The sequence below is a fragment of the Mytilus californianus genome, unplaced genomic scaffold (genome assembly GCF_021869535.1).
Source record: "Mytilus californianus isolate M0D057914Y unplaced genomic scaffold, xbMytCali1.0.p SCAF_15, whole genome shotgun sequence".
Lineage (NCBI taxonomy): Eukaryota > Metazoa > Mollusca > Bivalvia > Mytilida > Mytilidae > Mytilus > Mytilus californianus.
Window position 1 is genome coordinate 24965758 of NW_026262637.1, and position 19075 is coordinate 24984832.

At 33.4% G+C, this 19075-nt stretch overlaps 1 protein-coding gene across 10 annotated transcripts in view; it reads left to right on the forward strand.

Annotated features, from left to right (window-relative positions):
* Positions 1 to 19075, forward strand: part of LOC127725730 (uncharacterized) — a 262471-nt gene that overhangs the window by 233334 nt on the left and 10062 nt on the right. For 4 of the 10 annotated variants that reach the window (XM_052232937.1, XM_052232935.1, XM_052232933.1 and 1 more), the window contains one exon: positions 5678 to 9803. The exons of 3 other annotated variants lie outside the window; for them this stretch is intronic. In XM_052232937.1, the coding sequence (XP_052088897.1) occupies positions 5678 to 6351 (674 nt within the window). In that variant the 3' untranslated portion in view covers positions 6352 to 9803. Of the gene's footprint in view, positions 1 to 5677; positions 9804 to 12337; positions 12414 to 19075 lie in introns of those variants that run through there. 3 more of the 10 variants (XR_007993117.1, XM_052232928.1, XR_007993118.1) reach the window with 2 other exon arrangements.

A 19075-nucleotide genomic window follows, 5' to 3' on the forward strand; every position in this document is an offset into this window, starting at 1 on the left:
AACCGATACAAATCTTATTCTAAACTTTCGTAATATTTGAAACCGTATTAGTATCTGTTTAAATAGTACATAATGTATATTTTATATCTTATCTGACCATGATTTGTTTGTCGAAAGCAAAGTGCCCTCTTACTGCTCAAGTGACAAGAGTGTTTGCAAGTTGTTCGTTGAATTTCAATAGCGATTCCTGATGTTTCACAAATAGTAAAAATAACAATTTCATTTTAGAAATCTTACTCCACACAATTTGCATCGAATATTACAAAATAGAAGGTATGATAAGGTAATGTTTTGGTCCCCTAATTCGAAATTAATAAATTATAATGTATTATTTAAATAACATTTGTGAGATATCACAAGACATTAGTCTGTCATATTACAAAATTTACATATTTGGGTGAAAATGTGTCTTATGTATTTGCATCAGTTGTTCGACGTATTGCATTTCATGCAAACTGCAACATCTACCATATTTAGAAAGGGGCAAAGGCTTTACACTCAAAGATATGTGTTACAATATGTCTTTACAAATATGTGAATTTGAGTGAAATATTTCTTTTTGTTTGCCTTAGCTGACAACTAATGTTCCCTCAAAATATGTTATGTCAATTTCAATTAACCTCATTTAAACATTACAACTGACTTTTCTGTATCGAAGTGTCCGTTTATACAATACTATTGATATATCAGTAGACTATAAAAAGTTTTGAAAGAATTGGGGAACTATACTATGGTGTGTATGCCCTTATATTTTTCAATTATGGGTTGTTTGCCTGTGAGAGAGCTTTCACATGTTTATTTTATCTTTGTATTAAATCTTAATTGTTTATTTAATATTACGGCGTTTGGATGTATTAATACTCATCCACGCCTGCTAATTTTTATTATTGCCCCCCTGCTATGGTTTTACTAAGATTTCTTACAATCTCTGTTTTTGCCCTGTGTTTGTTATATATGTCAGTTTTGTAATACTTAAGTCTTTACGTCGGGCCTTTTATAACAGTTTTTGTATGAGTTCTTTTACTGCTTTGCCTATTATTTCCTATTCCGTAATTGTGACCTTCATTCAATGTTACAACCTCCGGTCTTTTTTATTGTTCCTATACCGGTACCCCTATTTAATAATCATGATTTTACGGAATGGAAAGAAAATTATTAACAACACAACTTCTAGGTTATCCACGTGCTTAAATAAACGTATTTGTAATGCCACTACAGCCAGATTATTTAACAAAAATGCACGTGGATATCCACAAATTTTCCCGTGCAATGCCAAAAAATGACTAACCTGTTTTAGATTAACTTCTCAAAATACTGTAGGGTCAACAGTGAACGGGAGAACTTTTTCGCTCTCCTTTTCCTGTAATATTACCTGAAAAACTCAAAACCTGATATATGTGGTAACTTGAACCAAACCTATGTGTGGTATTCAATATGTGGGACAGACGGGACGAGAATATTACAAAAGAAATCAAGAACACCTTTACCGCTTTCGTAGACCCAAAAAATTCAAAAGTTTGATATATCAGCATTTAGATAAGCATAATCACAATCTTAAATTTATAAAATTCCAACCCCTCGAAACCGTTCAGAAACAACCAGGAGAATCACACAAGCAATTTGAAAAATCACGTGAAGTTCGCGAATTATTTTGGATAAAAAGACTTCAAACAGCTTATCCTCTCGGTCTCAATGACAAAATATTAGGACAGGGGAACATATCTAGAACTTCTATCGATGTCATTACTATTGTTGATAAACGACAAGGAAATAATAGGTCTCATGGTAAACGCAAAACCCGCTATCAACGTATTAAACATCGTATAAATTATACACTTGCTGATCTGTTATCTATAATAAAAAATAATGGCAGACATCAAGTATTATGCAAACTGGGTCAGATACTAATAAGTAAATTATATGCTATTTTTATGGAGTGTGAATTTCGTTTTTAAGCCCGTTTTATGAATACACCCGTATTATTACAGCCTTTTGTCATCACAGGCTGTTTCCTAGTATCGATAAATCCGACAATCATAAACGACATTTTCATAAATTAAAATATATAAATAGAGGTATTGATTTTATTAACTTATCTAGCATATTTAATGACTCTTCCGTCTATAGCCAAATACCTCCATATTTTGATAATATAGAACCACCCATTATTTCGTATTCTTATAAAAAACCGAGCAGAAGTTTGAATTTTAATTATACGTCAGTTACATCAGACGTCAATATAGAAAATAATGTTCCTTCGACTTGAGACTGTGAAACATCTAGTTTTAGATAAGTTCCCTATGGTCATGTTATTACAGGAGACCTCAACATCGTCGAAGACCGTGAGGTCAAAACTTTTCTAAAGAAAGGACCGAAATACCATCATCCATCTATAGTAGATTGGAAACAGTGTCGTCAGGTCATTAAAGACGCTCTGTCTGCCTCTTTAAAAATTGGTGCAAACGTGAAAAATCTGATAAAAATCTCTAGACAGTTATTTGAATAAAATTATGAATACTGTTAATATTCGAATATCTCATTTTGAAAACAATTCTGAAATTAATAATAGGGTCCATAATATTCCCATTTCTAGAATAAAAAATAAACTCCAAGTACTCGCAGAGCGGTTTGTGTTTGTACCGGCAGACAAGGCAGCCAATAATGTAGTGGTGGTATGACGCATATACTACACGGAAGTTCTTCAAAACGCAATTATCAATTCCTCTACATTCAGGTCCGTACGTACCACTGAGAGTCAAATCGTTAACAAGCATATCACTGCCACTACCCAGCTAAAAGCCTCTTTCGAACATTTGAAAGTCCCTACCATGTACTGGTTACCGAAATTACACAAAAAAACATTTAAATTCCGTTTCATCTCCGCATCTAGTCAGTGTTCTACTACTAATCCAGCAGTGCTTCTTACTACCTCCCTTACTACTATCAAAGAACTGGTTATTAACTTTTGTAATACAGCTTATGAAAATAATGGTATTAATTATTTTTGGAGTGTTAAAAATTCTTTAGAGGTTTTAGATAAAATACATGCTTTTGATGGTCCTTTTAATTCTGTCGACAGTTATGATTTTTCTACTCTCTACACTACACTTCCACACAATCTAATAAAGAAAAGTTTTCATATCTAATAAAATGGTCTTTCGAAAAATCTCATTGTAAATTTATTTGCTGTAACTCGTTTAAAGCCTTTTTCTGCAATGAACAAGGAAAATATGCTAGATACACTTACTTGAAATGTGAGGATATGATTGAAGCTTTAAATTTTCTCCTAGATAACATATATGTACGTTTCGGCGATAAAGTGTATCGTCAGGTAGTAGGTATTCCTATGGGCACTAACTGCGCCCCTTTAATAGCAGATTTATTCCTGTAATGCTATGAATCTCAGTTTATGACCAAACTCAGTAAAGACACATCATTGTTACATTTGGTTGATACATTCAACAATACCTACCGTTATCTGGATGATATTTTTTCGTTAAATAATCCAGAGTTCTCTAAAAAATACTACCGAAATTTACCCAAAAGAACTTACTTTAACTAAATCTAACATTAACAGCAGCAGTTGTCCTTTTCTAGATTTAGACATTTCAATTTCTAAGGGGAAACTCCATACTAAAATTTACGACAAAAGAGACGATTTTTCATTCCCTATTGTATATTTTCCTTTTTTAGACGGCGATGTGCCTTTGGCTCCATCATACGGTGTTTATATATCCCAACTCGTTCGGTATGCCCGTGTGTGTAGTGATGTCATAGATTTTAACGAACGTAATCAATGCATCACTGGTAAATTATTAAGTCAGGGATTTCGTTACCATAAATTACTTAAAACTTTTACTAAATTCTTTCATAGATACAAAGATTTGATTAGTAAATTTGGCTGTACCTGTTGAAAACTTATTAAAAATGGTAATCCACATCCTAAATTTTACGGTAATATTGTACTTAAAGCGCGGAAATCACTATGTGATCCGTGTAAACTCATCGAACCTTTAAACAAACTTATTAGTAAGGTTATCGTACCAATGTTGTAATTAGATCTCTGAATATAGTTTACATTGGCACTAATATCGATTTTGTCATTAGCAAATTAAAACATAACTAAATTTGTATTTTCTTTTCAAACGGGATGTATAGAGACACACATTTTTATCTATAAAGAAGTCACTCCTAACTATCCTACTACCTGTCGATACATTTATTTTTGGCATTGCACAAGTCATGTCTTTTTTGACTGTTCATGACGTTAAAATACTAAATCCCTGGGATGTGTTTTAGTTGATTTCAGTCTCTAATGCATGATTTTCTATTATTAATTGTTTTGGCTTTTAACTAGCTGTCAGTAACTGCGAGTACTCACAAATCGTACTTTCTTGTTAATTTGACCTGTTGATACTATTTGTAATGCTTTTTTTGTTATTTAATGTTAACATGGATCTTGCCTATATACCAGCTTTGATTATTTGGAATTACTACAAATTTTCACTTCTTCGTACTATGAACATCAAAATTATTTCATTTCTCCTTAAATACTGTTCTTGAACCTGTACAGGAAGTTTTATCTAGCACTAATTGTATAGTTTTATTGTTGATATTCACCCCATATGTACCAAGTGTTAGATTAGTTTTATTGATATTTAAGAAATTTCTTGGTATTCCTAAACGGAAGATTTTATACACACAGAAGAAGAAGTATACTTAACAACAAAATAATTTTCATTTACCTGTGTATAATATGACGCAGGTTTTTTCAAAAGTGATGATTTTCTAAAAATTGTTTAACATTTCACAGTGGTATCGTACTTTAACTTTGTTTAAACCTGTTTATTTACTTTTGACCTTAATTATTTATCCCTTAAAATTTTTATTAACTATGTATTTTCATTCAGGTATCACAGATCAAATTTATTCGTTCATTGTGTGTTAATTTGCGTTTTTTGATTGAGTTAAGCCTTCCAATTGATATTTTATAGTGTGTCTTTCTATATTGTGATGTTATACTATTGTTTCAGAAAAGGGAGAAGGTTTGGTACCATTAAAACGTTTAATCCCGCTGCAAATGTTTGCACCTGTCCTAAGTCAGGAATCTGATGTACAGTAGTTGTTGTCTGTTTATGTAGTTCATACGTGTTTCTCGTTTCTCGTTTTTATATAGATTAGACCGTTTGAATAGTTTTACACTAGTAATTTTTGGGGCCCTTTATAGCTTGCTGTTCGGTGTGAGCCAATGCTCCGTGTTGAAGGCCGTACCTTGACCTATAATGGTTTACTTTTATAAATTGTTACTTGGATGGAGAGTTGTCTCATTGGCACTCATACCACATCTTCCTATATCTATGATTGCTAATTCAGGTGCAAAATGATTCTAATCATACCGCCTATGATAATAAAAAGAATGAGAATGACAGAGGTTGATTTTCGAGTTTCAATGGTTTAAAACTTCAACTTTAGATATAACCACAATTTAGGTCAACCTCTTATCATCTTACATACATGTAATTCAGATTATCAGGGTCTACCAGTTTGAAATTGTACTTTTTCAAATTGATCATAATTCTTTTTTAATTTTATGTTCTTAGATTTTTCGTGTTAAACTCATGTACAAAACTTAAGTAATCATATTACTAGCATATAGAAACATTTTTTTTTATTTCAGGTTTTACAAAGGCAGAATATGAAACACTTTATAATAAGACGATAGAATTTATAAAAACAAGGAAAAGTCATTTCCGTTCCATTGAGTATTTCTATAGAAACAAGTCGGAAAAATATTTTGCTTCGATTACAGAAGACCATAATGGAATTATGAAGCCATACAAAAAGGATCATAATGGTGATCCTTGCTCCATTATAAACGGGCGATTGGATGGTTTATTTTTCAGTACAGCTGTAGATTTTCAGAAAAATCAACCATTCAAATACTCTCCGTTTGGACAGCTGAGGTTACATATTACAGCCAGGTTTTTATTCATCCCAAATCTTAATCTTTACTTTGCTGACTTTTATTGTCACTATAAAGTTCATTGTGTAACTGTAATTCTGACTAGAAAAGAATACTTTGCAGACAATTTCTGTAAAGCACGTCTTAAGAAACTCGATATACATAACAATCCATTCGTCTGTTTAAAAACATCAAAAAAATCAAATATCATACAGATGTGTCAGGGCAATGGTCTGAGAATAGAGGTTCTGAATACAGAAGCCCTGAATATTCATGAAATAATAAGAAAACGACAAGGACATTTCAAACGAGTACCAATTATGGGTAGAGGTGAAAGTAGACCAAACGGCATTCCTAAGAATGAAAACTGTAAAATTTGCAACCTTTAAGATATACAACATTTTTCTTATATAAATGTATAGGCGCAGTTGTAACGATGTCATGGAAGTACAGGTTCAAATCCTCCTATCGCCACGATATAGCCTTTTCGTGCAGATGCGGCGTACAGCAGTCACCAATCAATCAAATCCCGCTGAGGGATGAACAAAAATTTGCGTCACATTAACGTTTTGACTACTATTGTTTGTCATATATTATGCATATAAACAACCTTTTCGAACATTTTGTACTTTGACGTTGTATGGGTTTTATAAACTAGAACGACTAGGGACTCTTGTAAATTTATGAATAAATATATAAGATATATTGAATATTATTTTGTGCTTGCAATCGTGCAAATGATTTTTTTTATTATTCCTATCTCGTAACGTTTTAGAAGAGAGGCGAAAGATAACAAAGGGACATTCAAACTCCTAAGTCGAAATAAACTGACAACGTCATGGCTAAAAAGAAAAAGACAAACAACAGTAAACAAAACACAACATAGAAAACTAAAGACTGAGCACACGATCCCCACCAAAAACTGGGGGTATCTCAGGTGCTCCGGAAGGGTAAGCAGATCGTGCTCCACATGTGGCACCCGTCGTGTTGCTCATGTTAGTACAAACCCTGTAATAAGTCTGATTCGGTAGGTCGGGATTGAAGTTACGACAATTGGAAGATATCCGCTACCATCTGTGAAATGGATATTCCATAACATCAACCAACTCGTGATGGCGTCCGTAAAATTTAGGAAGGGAAGATTCCAACTTCACTTGGAACTCTTGTTTTAATAGCTTCCTTGTGAGCAGCAACCCTCTATCAAGGAAATCATGATAGGAAATGCAAGCCTAGGAATATCGTATCAACTTGGAGATATATACTCCGTATGCAGGCGTTGCTGGAATGTTGCTACATAGAAATGGAATGTTCACAATTGGGAAGCTGAAATCATCTCTTTTGTTGTAAACTTTTTTTTTCACCTGACTCTCTTCCTGGTTGCTCCCTGTTGCAATTTTGACATTCTTTTCTTTTTATTTAGTGAACATGCTTAGCACATGGCCAACCCTTTTCATCTAAGGGTCAAATTAAAGGTTGCATACAGAACTTGAGTCTAAATCGTAGATACAATGAATATTGCCATGTTGCAGTCCTGTGAAATTTGATTCAATTAGAGAAAATCTATCAAGACTGTTCATATCTTGCTTTTGGTGCTGCCGTTTTCAAGTGTTCTCCTCACTGAAGATTTTTTAATTTGTCTTTTCCTCATTACATTCCAAACGTATGATACTTGCAGCAATACACAATAAGTGTATTCCCCGGGGTAATTTCCGTGGACTATGAATGTAGCTAGCTGTGTTCGTCTTCGTTACATGCACGGTGCATAGAATTTTTTTAAAGTATATCTGCTTGTGCAGGCGATTGTCTTTTATTATACAATCTAAAGATGAAGATATTTTACAAATTTGTGGTTGTTAACCAGATTCGTCGACAAGGTAAAAAAATTCTCTCTTGTAGTCCATATATTGATAGGTAGCAGTGCAATTCCATATTTATATTGTGTATCAAATTTCCAACACAGTACCGGAACACATCTAGTGATAGATGATTTTTACAATAACTGTGTCGATACCACAACCCAGCTGTCAGCACTTCTGTGTGTTCGTGAAATATCCCCGATACCATAATTTTTATATAAATATATACTGTTAATGAAATGTAAAAATCTTTGGAAACACTAAGAATTACCTATCCACATGCATTATATGGCCGTAGCTATATTTGGTGCAGCAACATATTCGTAATTGATTTTGCCTTTTAACTGTTTTGATTTGAGTCCAACTGATTTATCATATATAGACAAACTTCGCACCTGGCGTATATAATTATAAGCCTGATATCTTTGAAAATTTTATCATTGTAAGTGACTGTTATAGAGAACAAAAGTCACACCTAGAAATGTCAACTGGGGGCACTAAAAGGGGAAATCGGTTTTCGGGAGATTAATACACGTTGAAAAGACAAAGATTGTTCATTTTAGAAATCCCTCTAAAAAACCAACAATGAATATTTTTACCGGAAAAAATATGTGTGTTGTAATAAATATCAATATCTCAGCTGATTATTGACCGAATTTCTAAATTACAATGAAATAGCGAAAGCTGTAGCAAGGTCAGCAGACAGAGCATTGAGTTTACTGATTGTAAAGAGTAAACCATATGGAGGTTCCCACTTTTATATATATTGCAAACTTTTTGATAGCCTGGTTTGGTCAGTAAGAAGTTATGGTGCAGCCATCTGGGGCACTAGAGATTTTCCATGCATAAATGCTCTTCATCGCAGAGCTATCCAGTTTTTATGGGTCTTAGTAATTATACGCCTAATTACGGCATAAAGGGGGATATGGGTGGGAAACCTCCATGTGTTAAGCAGTGAAGTTGGGGTTAAGACACTGGGCTAGATGTTATGATATATTAAGTGAATTATAGTTTTACGATGGGTTTTTAGTGATGCTATAAAGAAAAAGAAAGAAAAAACTAGTGTAGCAGAATTATTACAAAATTTAGAGAATACATTTTAGAATTATATACTGAAAAGTAAACTAGCAAATATACCGAACTCTAAGGAAAATTCAAAACGTAAAGTCCTTTATCAAATGGCAAAATCAAAAGCTCAAACACATCAAACGATTGGAAAACAACTGTCATATTTCTGATTTGGTACAGGCATTTCCTTATGTAGAAGATGGTGGATTAAACCTGGTTTTATAGATAGCTAAACCTCTCACTATGTATGACAGTCGCATAGAATTCCATTATATTGACAACAATTTGTGAGCAAAACAAACATACATAGTAGATAAAAAAAGTAGATCTAGATAATGTTTTGTATAAAAATGTTATCACACAGTTAGAAGATTTTTTAATTGATAAATATAAGGTAAATTGGTAGAAAAGAATATTTTCGCAAAATGTTGGAAAACAATTATAATTAAATTGTTTAAAGATGTTTTTGAAGCAGAGATTTATTTGAGAAAGAACATTTCAAGTCGATACAGCAGTGCATTTACTACATTTAGGTGTGGTGTCGCTCCTTTGCGAATAGAAACAGGTCGAAAACAAAATTGAAATTGAAAGAGTATGCTTTAAATGTAGTAATCAGATTGAAGATGAGAAACATGTATTAGACTGTCCTTTATATGCATATTTGCGTGAAATTTTATTTTATGAAGTTGAAAGAAGTATGTTTTTACAGAACTAAAATGTTTTATGGACATGATAAATATATAGTTATAATTTATTGAAATTTCTATAGTTTCTCATAATTCTTGATAGAATGGCCCTTATATTTTAACTTCTAAAATTTCTGTTTTTTACAATGTATATAGTATGACGCTTGTGTTTTATATGTATTACAAGTAGTGAGACTTTAATAAAATATTGAATAAAATATTATGTAACCACTTTGTTTAATCCTGGACATGTGAGGCTTTATGTATTATCATTTCTTATACGTGGAATATTAATCAAAATTCTGTCTAGTTTTTTAATCTATTTTGTAAATGTCGGGGTTATAAATCAGATAAATAAATTAAAACTTCGACCTTTTAGATAATTTGGTGTTTTTAAACCCGGCAGTGGTAGTGTTACTCTCAAATTTAGAAATTAAAATCTTGAAAGGAGGAGGTATCATAAATTGAGAGCCATTATTTGGACCCTAAAATTGCACATAAAGTAAAACCCTTAAATTATGTACATTGTTTGCTAAAAGAATATCATGGTATAATCTTGACACATGTGATGTCCCTGTGATGTCCTTATCATGTCATGACGTTTCGAATTGGATATATATTAACTGAAATGATCATTTATTCTTCTTTTTTTTTGGCAAAATTAGATTGACGTTTATCCACATTTGTTTTTATTCATAGAAACATTATATTCTCGTATATCATCAAAAACATCATCAGTGATATATCCAATCCTAGTATGTTGGTCTTGGAAGCATAGGGAAATATCAAATTCCTGTGATTTTCATTGTCATATATGACTTTCGAAAAAGAATGAATAAATGATTTAAGCAAGCTATCATGGTATATTATAACTGCACGACCAAGTATTGCATATGCCAGAACATGTGTACAGTTTTCTTCTTTTCCATTACAGGATAGAGTAACCAAAAATATTTATCTCGAAAACGTTTATATGAAAACAATTAGTCTGCGTTTTCTGTCAAAAACACACACAAACACACGCATATTATACTTGTAAAAAAACAAACTATACAAATAAACAACAAATTTTGGAGGCAATGTGTATATACAACATTATCAAACTAGTTTAAAGTAATTGCTTTGTTTGTGTTTTTTGTTTTTGTTGACAAAAACACTTTTTTAGAGCCTTTTCGTTTTGTGTAGCGTAAATGCATTAAAAGATCGTATTTCAATCTACAAAAATATTGCGTATTCACTAGATATATCCCGGACTGTTTTCGAAAAAATCTGGAGTGTCTGTAAATGTAATGATATATAGATTCTATAAACGCATTTTCTATTAAAATTGCTTTATGTCACATATTGGAAAAAAAGTATTCTCACCTTGTATAAGTTCAAACTAAGTGTGGTAAATAATCACTTTTTTTATCACATATACTAAAGTACCTTTTATATTTATTTTAAGCTTTTGTTTAAAATTTTACCAGACATATTGTTTATTTACATTTCATATTATATTCATTACACAAAACCTGGTCACACTCGAAAAAACCCGATCAATTCATTTAAATAAAAAACACGATACAAACCGGACACTATACCTACCGTGTCTTATGTTATGACACGACAAACAGGAACATGAGCCACTTAAAAACATATACCTTTATCCATGTCTGGTTGCATCCAAGCATATCAGCATTCATAATTCTTAAATGTTTCGGTTTACATTCTTTTCATTTCACGTTATTGTATTGTTTTATTAAGTTTTGTAAGTACAGTAATTTTTAACACTCATCACACTATTTCGTCAATTAAAGCGCAGCGGACACACGAACTTTATAAAGTGTTATTTTCCTTTCGTACTCATGCATGATGATGATGATGGATTGCTGCTTCACATCCATTTTAAAGTTAAATGCATATTCAAGACGAGAACAGGTTTATATGAAATGAATTTTGAACCCTGCTTGGTTCTAGACCGACACGATGAGCCGGATTTTAAGCGTTCTAGTTCACAGGGTAACAGTCCACAATAAGACATGTCATCTTACCTGAACATATTTTTACTCCGGGCCGACCATTCTTTGCTTTTAAATATCAATACCGCATGATCAGCGGTGAAGCATCAAACTCAAATTGTCAAGTCTTTGATATGACCAGGTCAAGCATCGAGCTCACGACCTCCAGCACTCAAGGCGATTACACTACCACGAGACCTAAGAGACGATATATATTTTTGCATGACGTATTTGCCTCAATTTATTATTGATATAATCTGCTCAGTTATTGTTTACTTTGTTTTACTTTACAAACCGTTGTTATAGTTTGTAATTTTATATAAGATTTTCGGTTTACGTCAATCTGTATTGCTGCATGATTTTCGTTCGAAGAAGACTTTTTTTATTTTGTATTGTTTTGTTGACTTTGTCTTTACATCGTAATTCGTTTTTCTGCAATAGTGATATCAGTGTCTCTTCGTGTTATAAGCCTGGTATATCCCCTTGCTATCTTCTGCTTCTTTCTTATGCAAAAGAGAAGACTACTTTACTTTGTATTTATTTACATTACCTATATGACATGAACATATCAGTTTACACATTATAATACATTAGAAATCACCGATAATGCATAACATTCTTAAATGATGTATTCAAAATATTGATTTTATGTAGCCACGGTTGTATAACAAATTTTAACGCACAGGTGATAGCAGGTCGTAAGATTTTCTGAAAATACTTTTCTTTATATGGATATTTTTGATGCGCATGACTATTTCAGTTTGTCGTTGTTATTCATTGTTATTTGCGGAAGTAAATTTCGCATTGCTTGCGGATTTCTCATTGATCATCGCTAACTAAGGTATTTGTTAAAAATTGTCATTGTTCTATAATTAAGGTATTACCGACGCATGGTGCATGCATCATGCTTCCATCATTTCTGTTATGTATTACTAACTATAACATTATTGAGAGTAGAAGGCATCTGTTCAGATTAGCATTTTATTCTACACTAAAATAATCAAGCAAGTTAACATATTATATATCGCGACAATTGATACAACTGTGGTAGGTAACAGTCTAGGCGGTGCCATATGGTTTTCATCACTTTGAGGTTACAGTTCATTTGATAACAATTCATAGTAACTTTAATAGTTTATATTGACAGTTTCAATTATACATAACATTTCCTCCCTTCTAATTTTCGAATTCCATAGTAAAGTTATAGTATGTGAATGATAAGGTCATTGATAAAAATCAGCACGTGTGAAAAGAATGAATGAAAGAAATTACTGTCTATGTGTGTATATAAAAACTTTAACTATGAAAAACACTAATATCATGCATTCAAAATATTTATCCCTACAGTGATTGCAAAAGAAAAACTTTCGTTTCCTCGCGCACACAATCACGCCTAACATAGGTTGCAAAGGGAGTTATTATTACCCTTACGGCACTACAACCAATTTTACAAATTTAACTTAGTAACCGGCTTTCTGGTTCTCAACGGATATCTTCTCTGAATTGGTTCTGACAAAGGTAGTTCGCTGTCTTGTTGTTTCAGTTGTAGATCTTGTGGTTGCTCAGTTGGTTCATCCGGAATTATCTCTAGTTCAGCTGTTTTGTCATTTATAACTTCTTCTCCCTGTTTATCGTGAAAGTCTGAGTTTCGTATCTGGTCGGCATGACGTTTCCAGATACTGTTGGGCGAAACTTCTACCTGATAATTTAGCGGTCCTTCACGTTTGGTTACAAGTCCACTTGTCCATTTATTTGGTCCACGGTAATCACGTACGGCTACTGTTTCTCCCTCGGTAAATTGTCGTAAAGTCTCTTTTGTCGGTTTAATTGCAATTTTCATCTGCTTGTCTTGAACTTGTCTATTAATATCTGGTTTAAGTAAGTCAAGTCTGTTGCGTAAATGTCTACCCATAAATAACTTAGAAGGTGTTTCATTCGTTGTCGTATGGGGAGTGTTGCGATATGCCAGTAGAAAATTTGCTAATTTCTTATTTATATCTGAATTTCCCCCTCGCATGGCCTTTAAGCTCTGTTTGAAAGTCTGAACAAAACGTTCCGCGAGTCCGTTTGTTGCAGGATGGTAAGGTGCACTCTTGATATGGGTTATTCCATTCATTTTAGTAAATGTTTGAAATTCTGCTGACACGAATTATGGTCCGTTGTCGCTAACTATCTGCTCTGGCAATCCTGCTCTCGCAAATATAGTTCTTAACACTCTGATTGTTTGTGTTGAAGTGGTACTTTTCATCGGTATAACTTCAGGCCATTTAGAATGAGCATCAATGACAATCAAGAACGTGGCCACCATACGTAGCTCCTTGCCAATAATTTCATTTTCACTTCTCCTGGGTGCGCAGAATGTAACAGTTCTAAAGTTTGCTGTCTAAATTTTGTCGGAACAATAGTACGTATTCCCCACTGTAAACAACCTTGACTGGTAGAAAGTTCGTTTTTCCGGTTGAAATACGGTTTCAAGTCAATATCATCATTGACGGTCCAACCTTTTTGTACAAATTCATAGACTCTTGATAAGATCTTGTCACGCGCAGTTTCTCGTCTAATGTTGTTGTTCTTTAAGCTTAACTGTTCTAGTTGCTTTAACATGAAAACGTCAACTGCATCAAATTCCTCACCATCTGATTCTGTAGATTCCTGTGGTATTCTCGATAGCGCATCTGCGTTTGTGTGCTTGTTAGTGTTTTTGTACTCGATGTCATATGTATATCCACTTAAAAACAACGCATATCTCTGTAAACGTGCTACTGAAGTGGTAGAAATTCCCTTTTTCGGATTGAATATTGACACAAGCGGCATATGGTCTGTTATCAGTGTAAATTTACGACCATACAGATAAGTATGAAACTTTTTAACGCCGAAAATTATACCTAGAGCTTCTTTGTCGATTTGACTGTAGTTTCTTTCTGCTTTATTAAGTGATCTTGACGCAAAAGCAATAGGGCGCTCCGTTCCATCTTGCATTTTATGTGACAAAACTACCCCTAATCCAAATGGAGAAGCGTCACAAGCTAATCGAATAGGTAGTTCTGGGTCATAATGACATAGAACCTGCTCAGATGTTACCAAATCTTTGGCCCTCTTGAATGATACCTTACATTCTTTATTCCAATCCCATTTGACATCTTTTTCTAACAGTCTGTGTAATGGGCGCACAACAGATGAGATATTTGGTAGGAATTTATGTTAGTAATTCATTAATCCGAGGATTGAACGTACCTGAGTAACATTTTGTGGTTCTGGTGTGTCAAAAATCGCTATGATTTTATCCTCTGTTTTGTGTAATCCATGCTTATCTATTTTATGTCCACAAAACTCGATTTCATCTTTGAAAAACTTGCACTTGTCCTTATTAACTGAAAGGTTGTACATCTCTAATCGCTTCAAAACTTTGTCGAGGTTCACTAATTGTTCTCGGTCATTTTTACCGGTTATAACCATATCATCTAATATGCATTGTACTCCTGTTAACCCTTGGAGTATTTGGTCAATGGTTCTCTGCCAGATTGCAGGTGCGGACGCTACACCGAATAACATTCGGTTGTACTGATAAAGTCCTCTATGCGTATTGATAGTCAAGTACTTCTTGGATTCCTCATTCATCTCGAGCTGTAAATATGCCTGTCTTATCGAAAATTTTTCACCTCCAGATAACGAAGCAAAAATATCGTCAATTCTAGGTAAAGGATATTGATCAACTTGAAGCTGCTGAATAGTTGTGACCTTAAAATCGCCACAAATTCTCACGCCTCCTGACTTCTTCACGACAGGCACAATAGACGTTGCCCATTCACTAGTTGGCACTTTTGTAATAATACCTTCCTCTTCAAGACGGTCGAGCTCCTGTTCAACTTTCGGTCTAAGTGCATACGGTATCGGTCGCGCCTTCATGAACACAGGTTTAACATTATCTTTCATAATTAAATTTCCTTTAATTCCATTCACACAACCGATGTTGTCACTAAATACAGATGCATGTTGAGCAAGCAATTCTTTTGTTTTCTCATTAACATTAACATGGTGTAAATTTCTCACCCGAAAATGTTCTCAAAATAACGTCTGTTGAATCAAGCTTACGATTCGGAAACATTTGATCAAATTCCTTCTTTGGAATAATCGAGAGAGCGGATCCTGTGTCCACTTCCATTTCAACAGAATTGTTGTCGATTTTCACGTCGACAGTTATCTCCTTTGTTTTTGGAATTCACTGTATAAATCCCTACATCATTGTTTCCTTTCTGTGTATCTTTGAACACTGTGTAAATTCCAAATTCATCATCCTGAGAATCATCAGCATTAAGTGAGTGCACATTCCGTTTTATCATTTTACCACGACATGCTGCTTGAATATGTCCTTTTTTCTTACATTTATGACACGTTTGATCTTTAAAACGACATGTATCGGCTTTATGTCCTTGCTTGTTGCAACGGTAACACGTTATAAGTTTCTGTTGATGGAAGCTAACCTTCGGTTTTTGACTTTTAACCTTATGTACAGCTGACTCTGGTTGTTTTCCTTGTAGCTCCAATGCGTCTTTTGTAGCTGTTTCCATCGCTACAGAAATCTGCATAGCTTTTTCTAATGTTAATGCTTGGACTGACAATAGTTTCTTTTGAGTTTGTTCTGATTTCAACCCACAAACAAGTCGGTCTCTCAATGTATCGTTTAAATCAGGGAAATTACAATATTCCGAAAATTTGCGAATTTGTGCTACATACTCATTAATAGTCTCTCCACTTTTTTGGTCCCTCTTGTGAAAACGGAAACGTTCTGCTATCACCAGTGGTGCGGGTGATAAATGTTCTTTCAAAACTTTCACAATATCCTCGTATGATTTATCTTTCGGTTTGTCTGGTGTTGTTAAATTTCTTAACAAAGCATACGTTTTTCCACCGATTAAACTAAGTAAAGCAGGTACACGCTTATCGTTGTTAATTTCATTCACAGCGAAATATTGTTCTAGTCTTTCTGTATAAGAAGTCCACTGTTCAATTCCATCATCAAAATTTTCAATTTTACCGATATATCCAGCCATTGTTTTTTTTTTTTAACTCGTCGCCAATTTTGTTATAATAATAAATGTTATGTATAATTGAAACTGTCAATATAAACTATTAAAGTTACTATGAATTGTTATCAAATGAACTGTAACCTCAAAGTGATGAAAACCATATGGCACCGCCTAGACTGTTACCTACCACAGTTGTATCAATTGTCGCGATATATAATATGTTAACTTGCTTGATTATTTTAGTGTAGAATAAAATGCTAATCTGAACAGATGCCTTCTACTCTCAATAATGTTATAGTTAGTAATACATAACAATTTCTTTTTAACAAATTGTTGAATTAAGTTTCTTTATTATAATATTTCAGCTATTTTTCTCTTATTACGATGTCTTACTCAAATCAACAGAATCTTACAATAGAAGCAGTATTAAAGTGTTTACTCGTCTGTTATACAATAATAAAAAAAATGTCAAACATCCTAGTCACATTATATGAACCCTATTGTCGTTATAGCATACTTGTAAACTAGGTTAGTTATCAGCTAATAAAGACTGCCCTTTTCTTACCTGTTTGATGTTTGTTTGCACAATCACTCAAATCAGAATCCAATTGTTGTAAATCTAACGTTAACTTGCATGACGTATTTACCTCGATTCATGAATGATATGATATGCTCAGTTATTGTTGACTTTACAAACTGTGGTTATAGTTTGTCATTTTTATACATGATTAACCGGATTTTCAAAGAAAATATCGGCTATTAATTTGGTAATTCAAGGCGGGCTGCCGACAGGGCGGCAGCCAACTAGTGTCCATACAATAACTTGAAAACGCTTTGACGAAATCTATTCAAATTTAGATATGTTGTTTCCTGTGACTAAATGAAGTTCAAGTTCGCACAATTTAAGCTTTCATCGTTTTTGAGTTGTAGACCTTTAATTAGACTCAAAGTGATACTTAGAACGTTGTCCGTGCAATAACTTGAATACGCTTTCACGAAATCTTTTCAAATTTAGATATGTTGTTTTCTGTGACTACATTACGGTCAAGTTCGATTTTCACGATTTTCGCTTTTATCGTTGTTGAGTTGTAGACCTTTAAGTAGCGAAATGTGATACTTAGCTTGATTTTGGCTTTTTCATTTCTGAACCCTACCAAAATTCATTTATTTTTTTACTTGATCCTGTTTGGGGGGTCCAGATTTGCAAATATCATTTTTATGCAGGAAAATCCGGTTTGCCGTCAATCAGACAGCCTTTTGTTTTTGGTTCACGTCAATATATACGATGTCTTACTCAAATCAACAGAATCTTACATTGGAATCAGTATTTAAGTGTTTACTCTTCTGGTATACGAAGGTGGGAATAAACAAATATCTAACATTGGCATTCTAGGCACATTACATGCACCCTATTGTCTTTATAGCATACTTGTAAACTAGGTTAGTTATCAACTAATAAATATTTCCTTTTTCGTTTCTGTTTGATGTTTGTTTGCATAACCACTCAGATCAAAATCAAGTTGTAAAATTTAATGCTGTGTCGAGTTTCATTAAACCCGCTCGAAAGACAAAAAGTCGCTTTTTAGGGGCACTATTGATCTTTCTCTAGTTAACTTGAAATGATCTCGTGATAATCGTTCTCAGCATCAATAAAAACGAAAAAAGAAGATATCGTTTGTATTCGCGACCTGTCACTGACCAATCAATTCAGTAGCAAATATACCAACTTCACCTGCATATGGGATATACATTTCCCAACTCATTCGGTATTCAAGAGTTTGTAGCTGCTACTCAGACTTTATAAAACGTCACCAGTGTCTGAGCAGAAAGTTGATAAACCAGGGTTATGTCAAAGAACGTCTCGTCCTATTTATAAAAGGTTCATCGGAAGATAACAAAACCTTGTTGATAAATATTCCGTATCAACTTCACTAATAATACATGATGGTCTTGAAGTATAGATTCCAGGTACTGACGTTGTTTATCATCTTAATTACGTGTTATAGTGTTCTTTTATTTGTCTTTGTAAATTATTAACCATTACTGTTTAGTCCATTTTTTTGTAATATCTTTTTGGCGTGGCTCGGTACTTATGCATCCCGCCAATGTGTTGTTGTGCTGTGGTCATTTTTTGTATTCTTGTCTTTCATTTTTGCTTATGTGCTTTGTCTATATTCCATTTTGTATTTCTTTGTTGACATATTTGTTTTTATTTTTATAGTGATTAAGATTATAACACAATGTTGACTGCTGTATCCCTGTTTTTGACATTTTTACCTATTGTGACTGTTTGTTTTGTTCACACATTGTTGTCAATATTAATGGAATTTTATGCGACTGTCATACAAGTGAGAGGTTTAGCTAGCTATAAAACCAGGTTTAATCCACCATTTTCTACATAAGAAAATGCCTGTACCAAGTTAGGAATATGACAGTTGTTTTCCATTCGTTTGATGTGTTTGAGCTTTTGATTTTG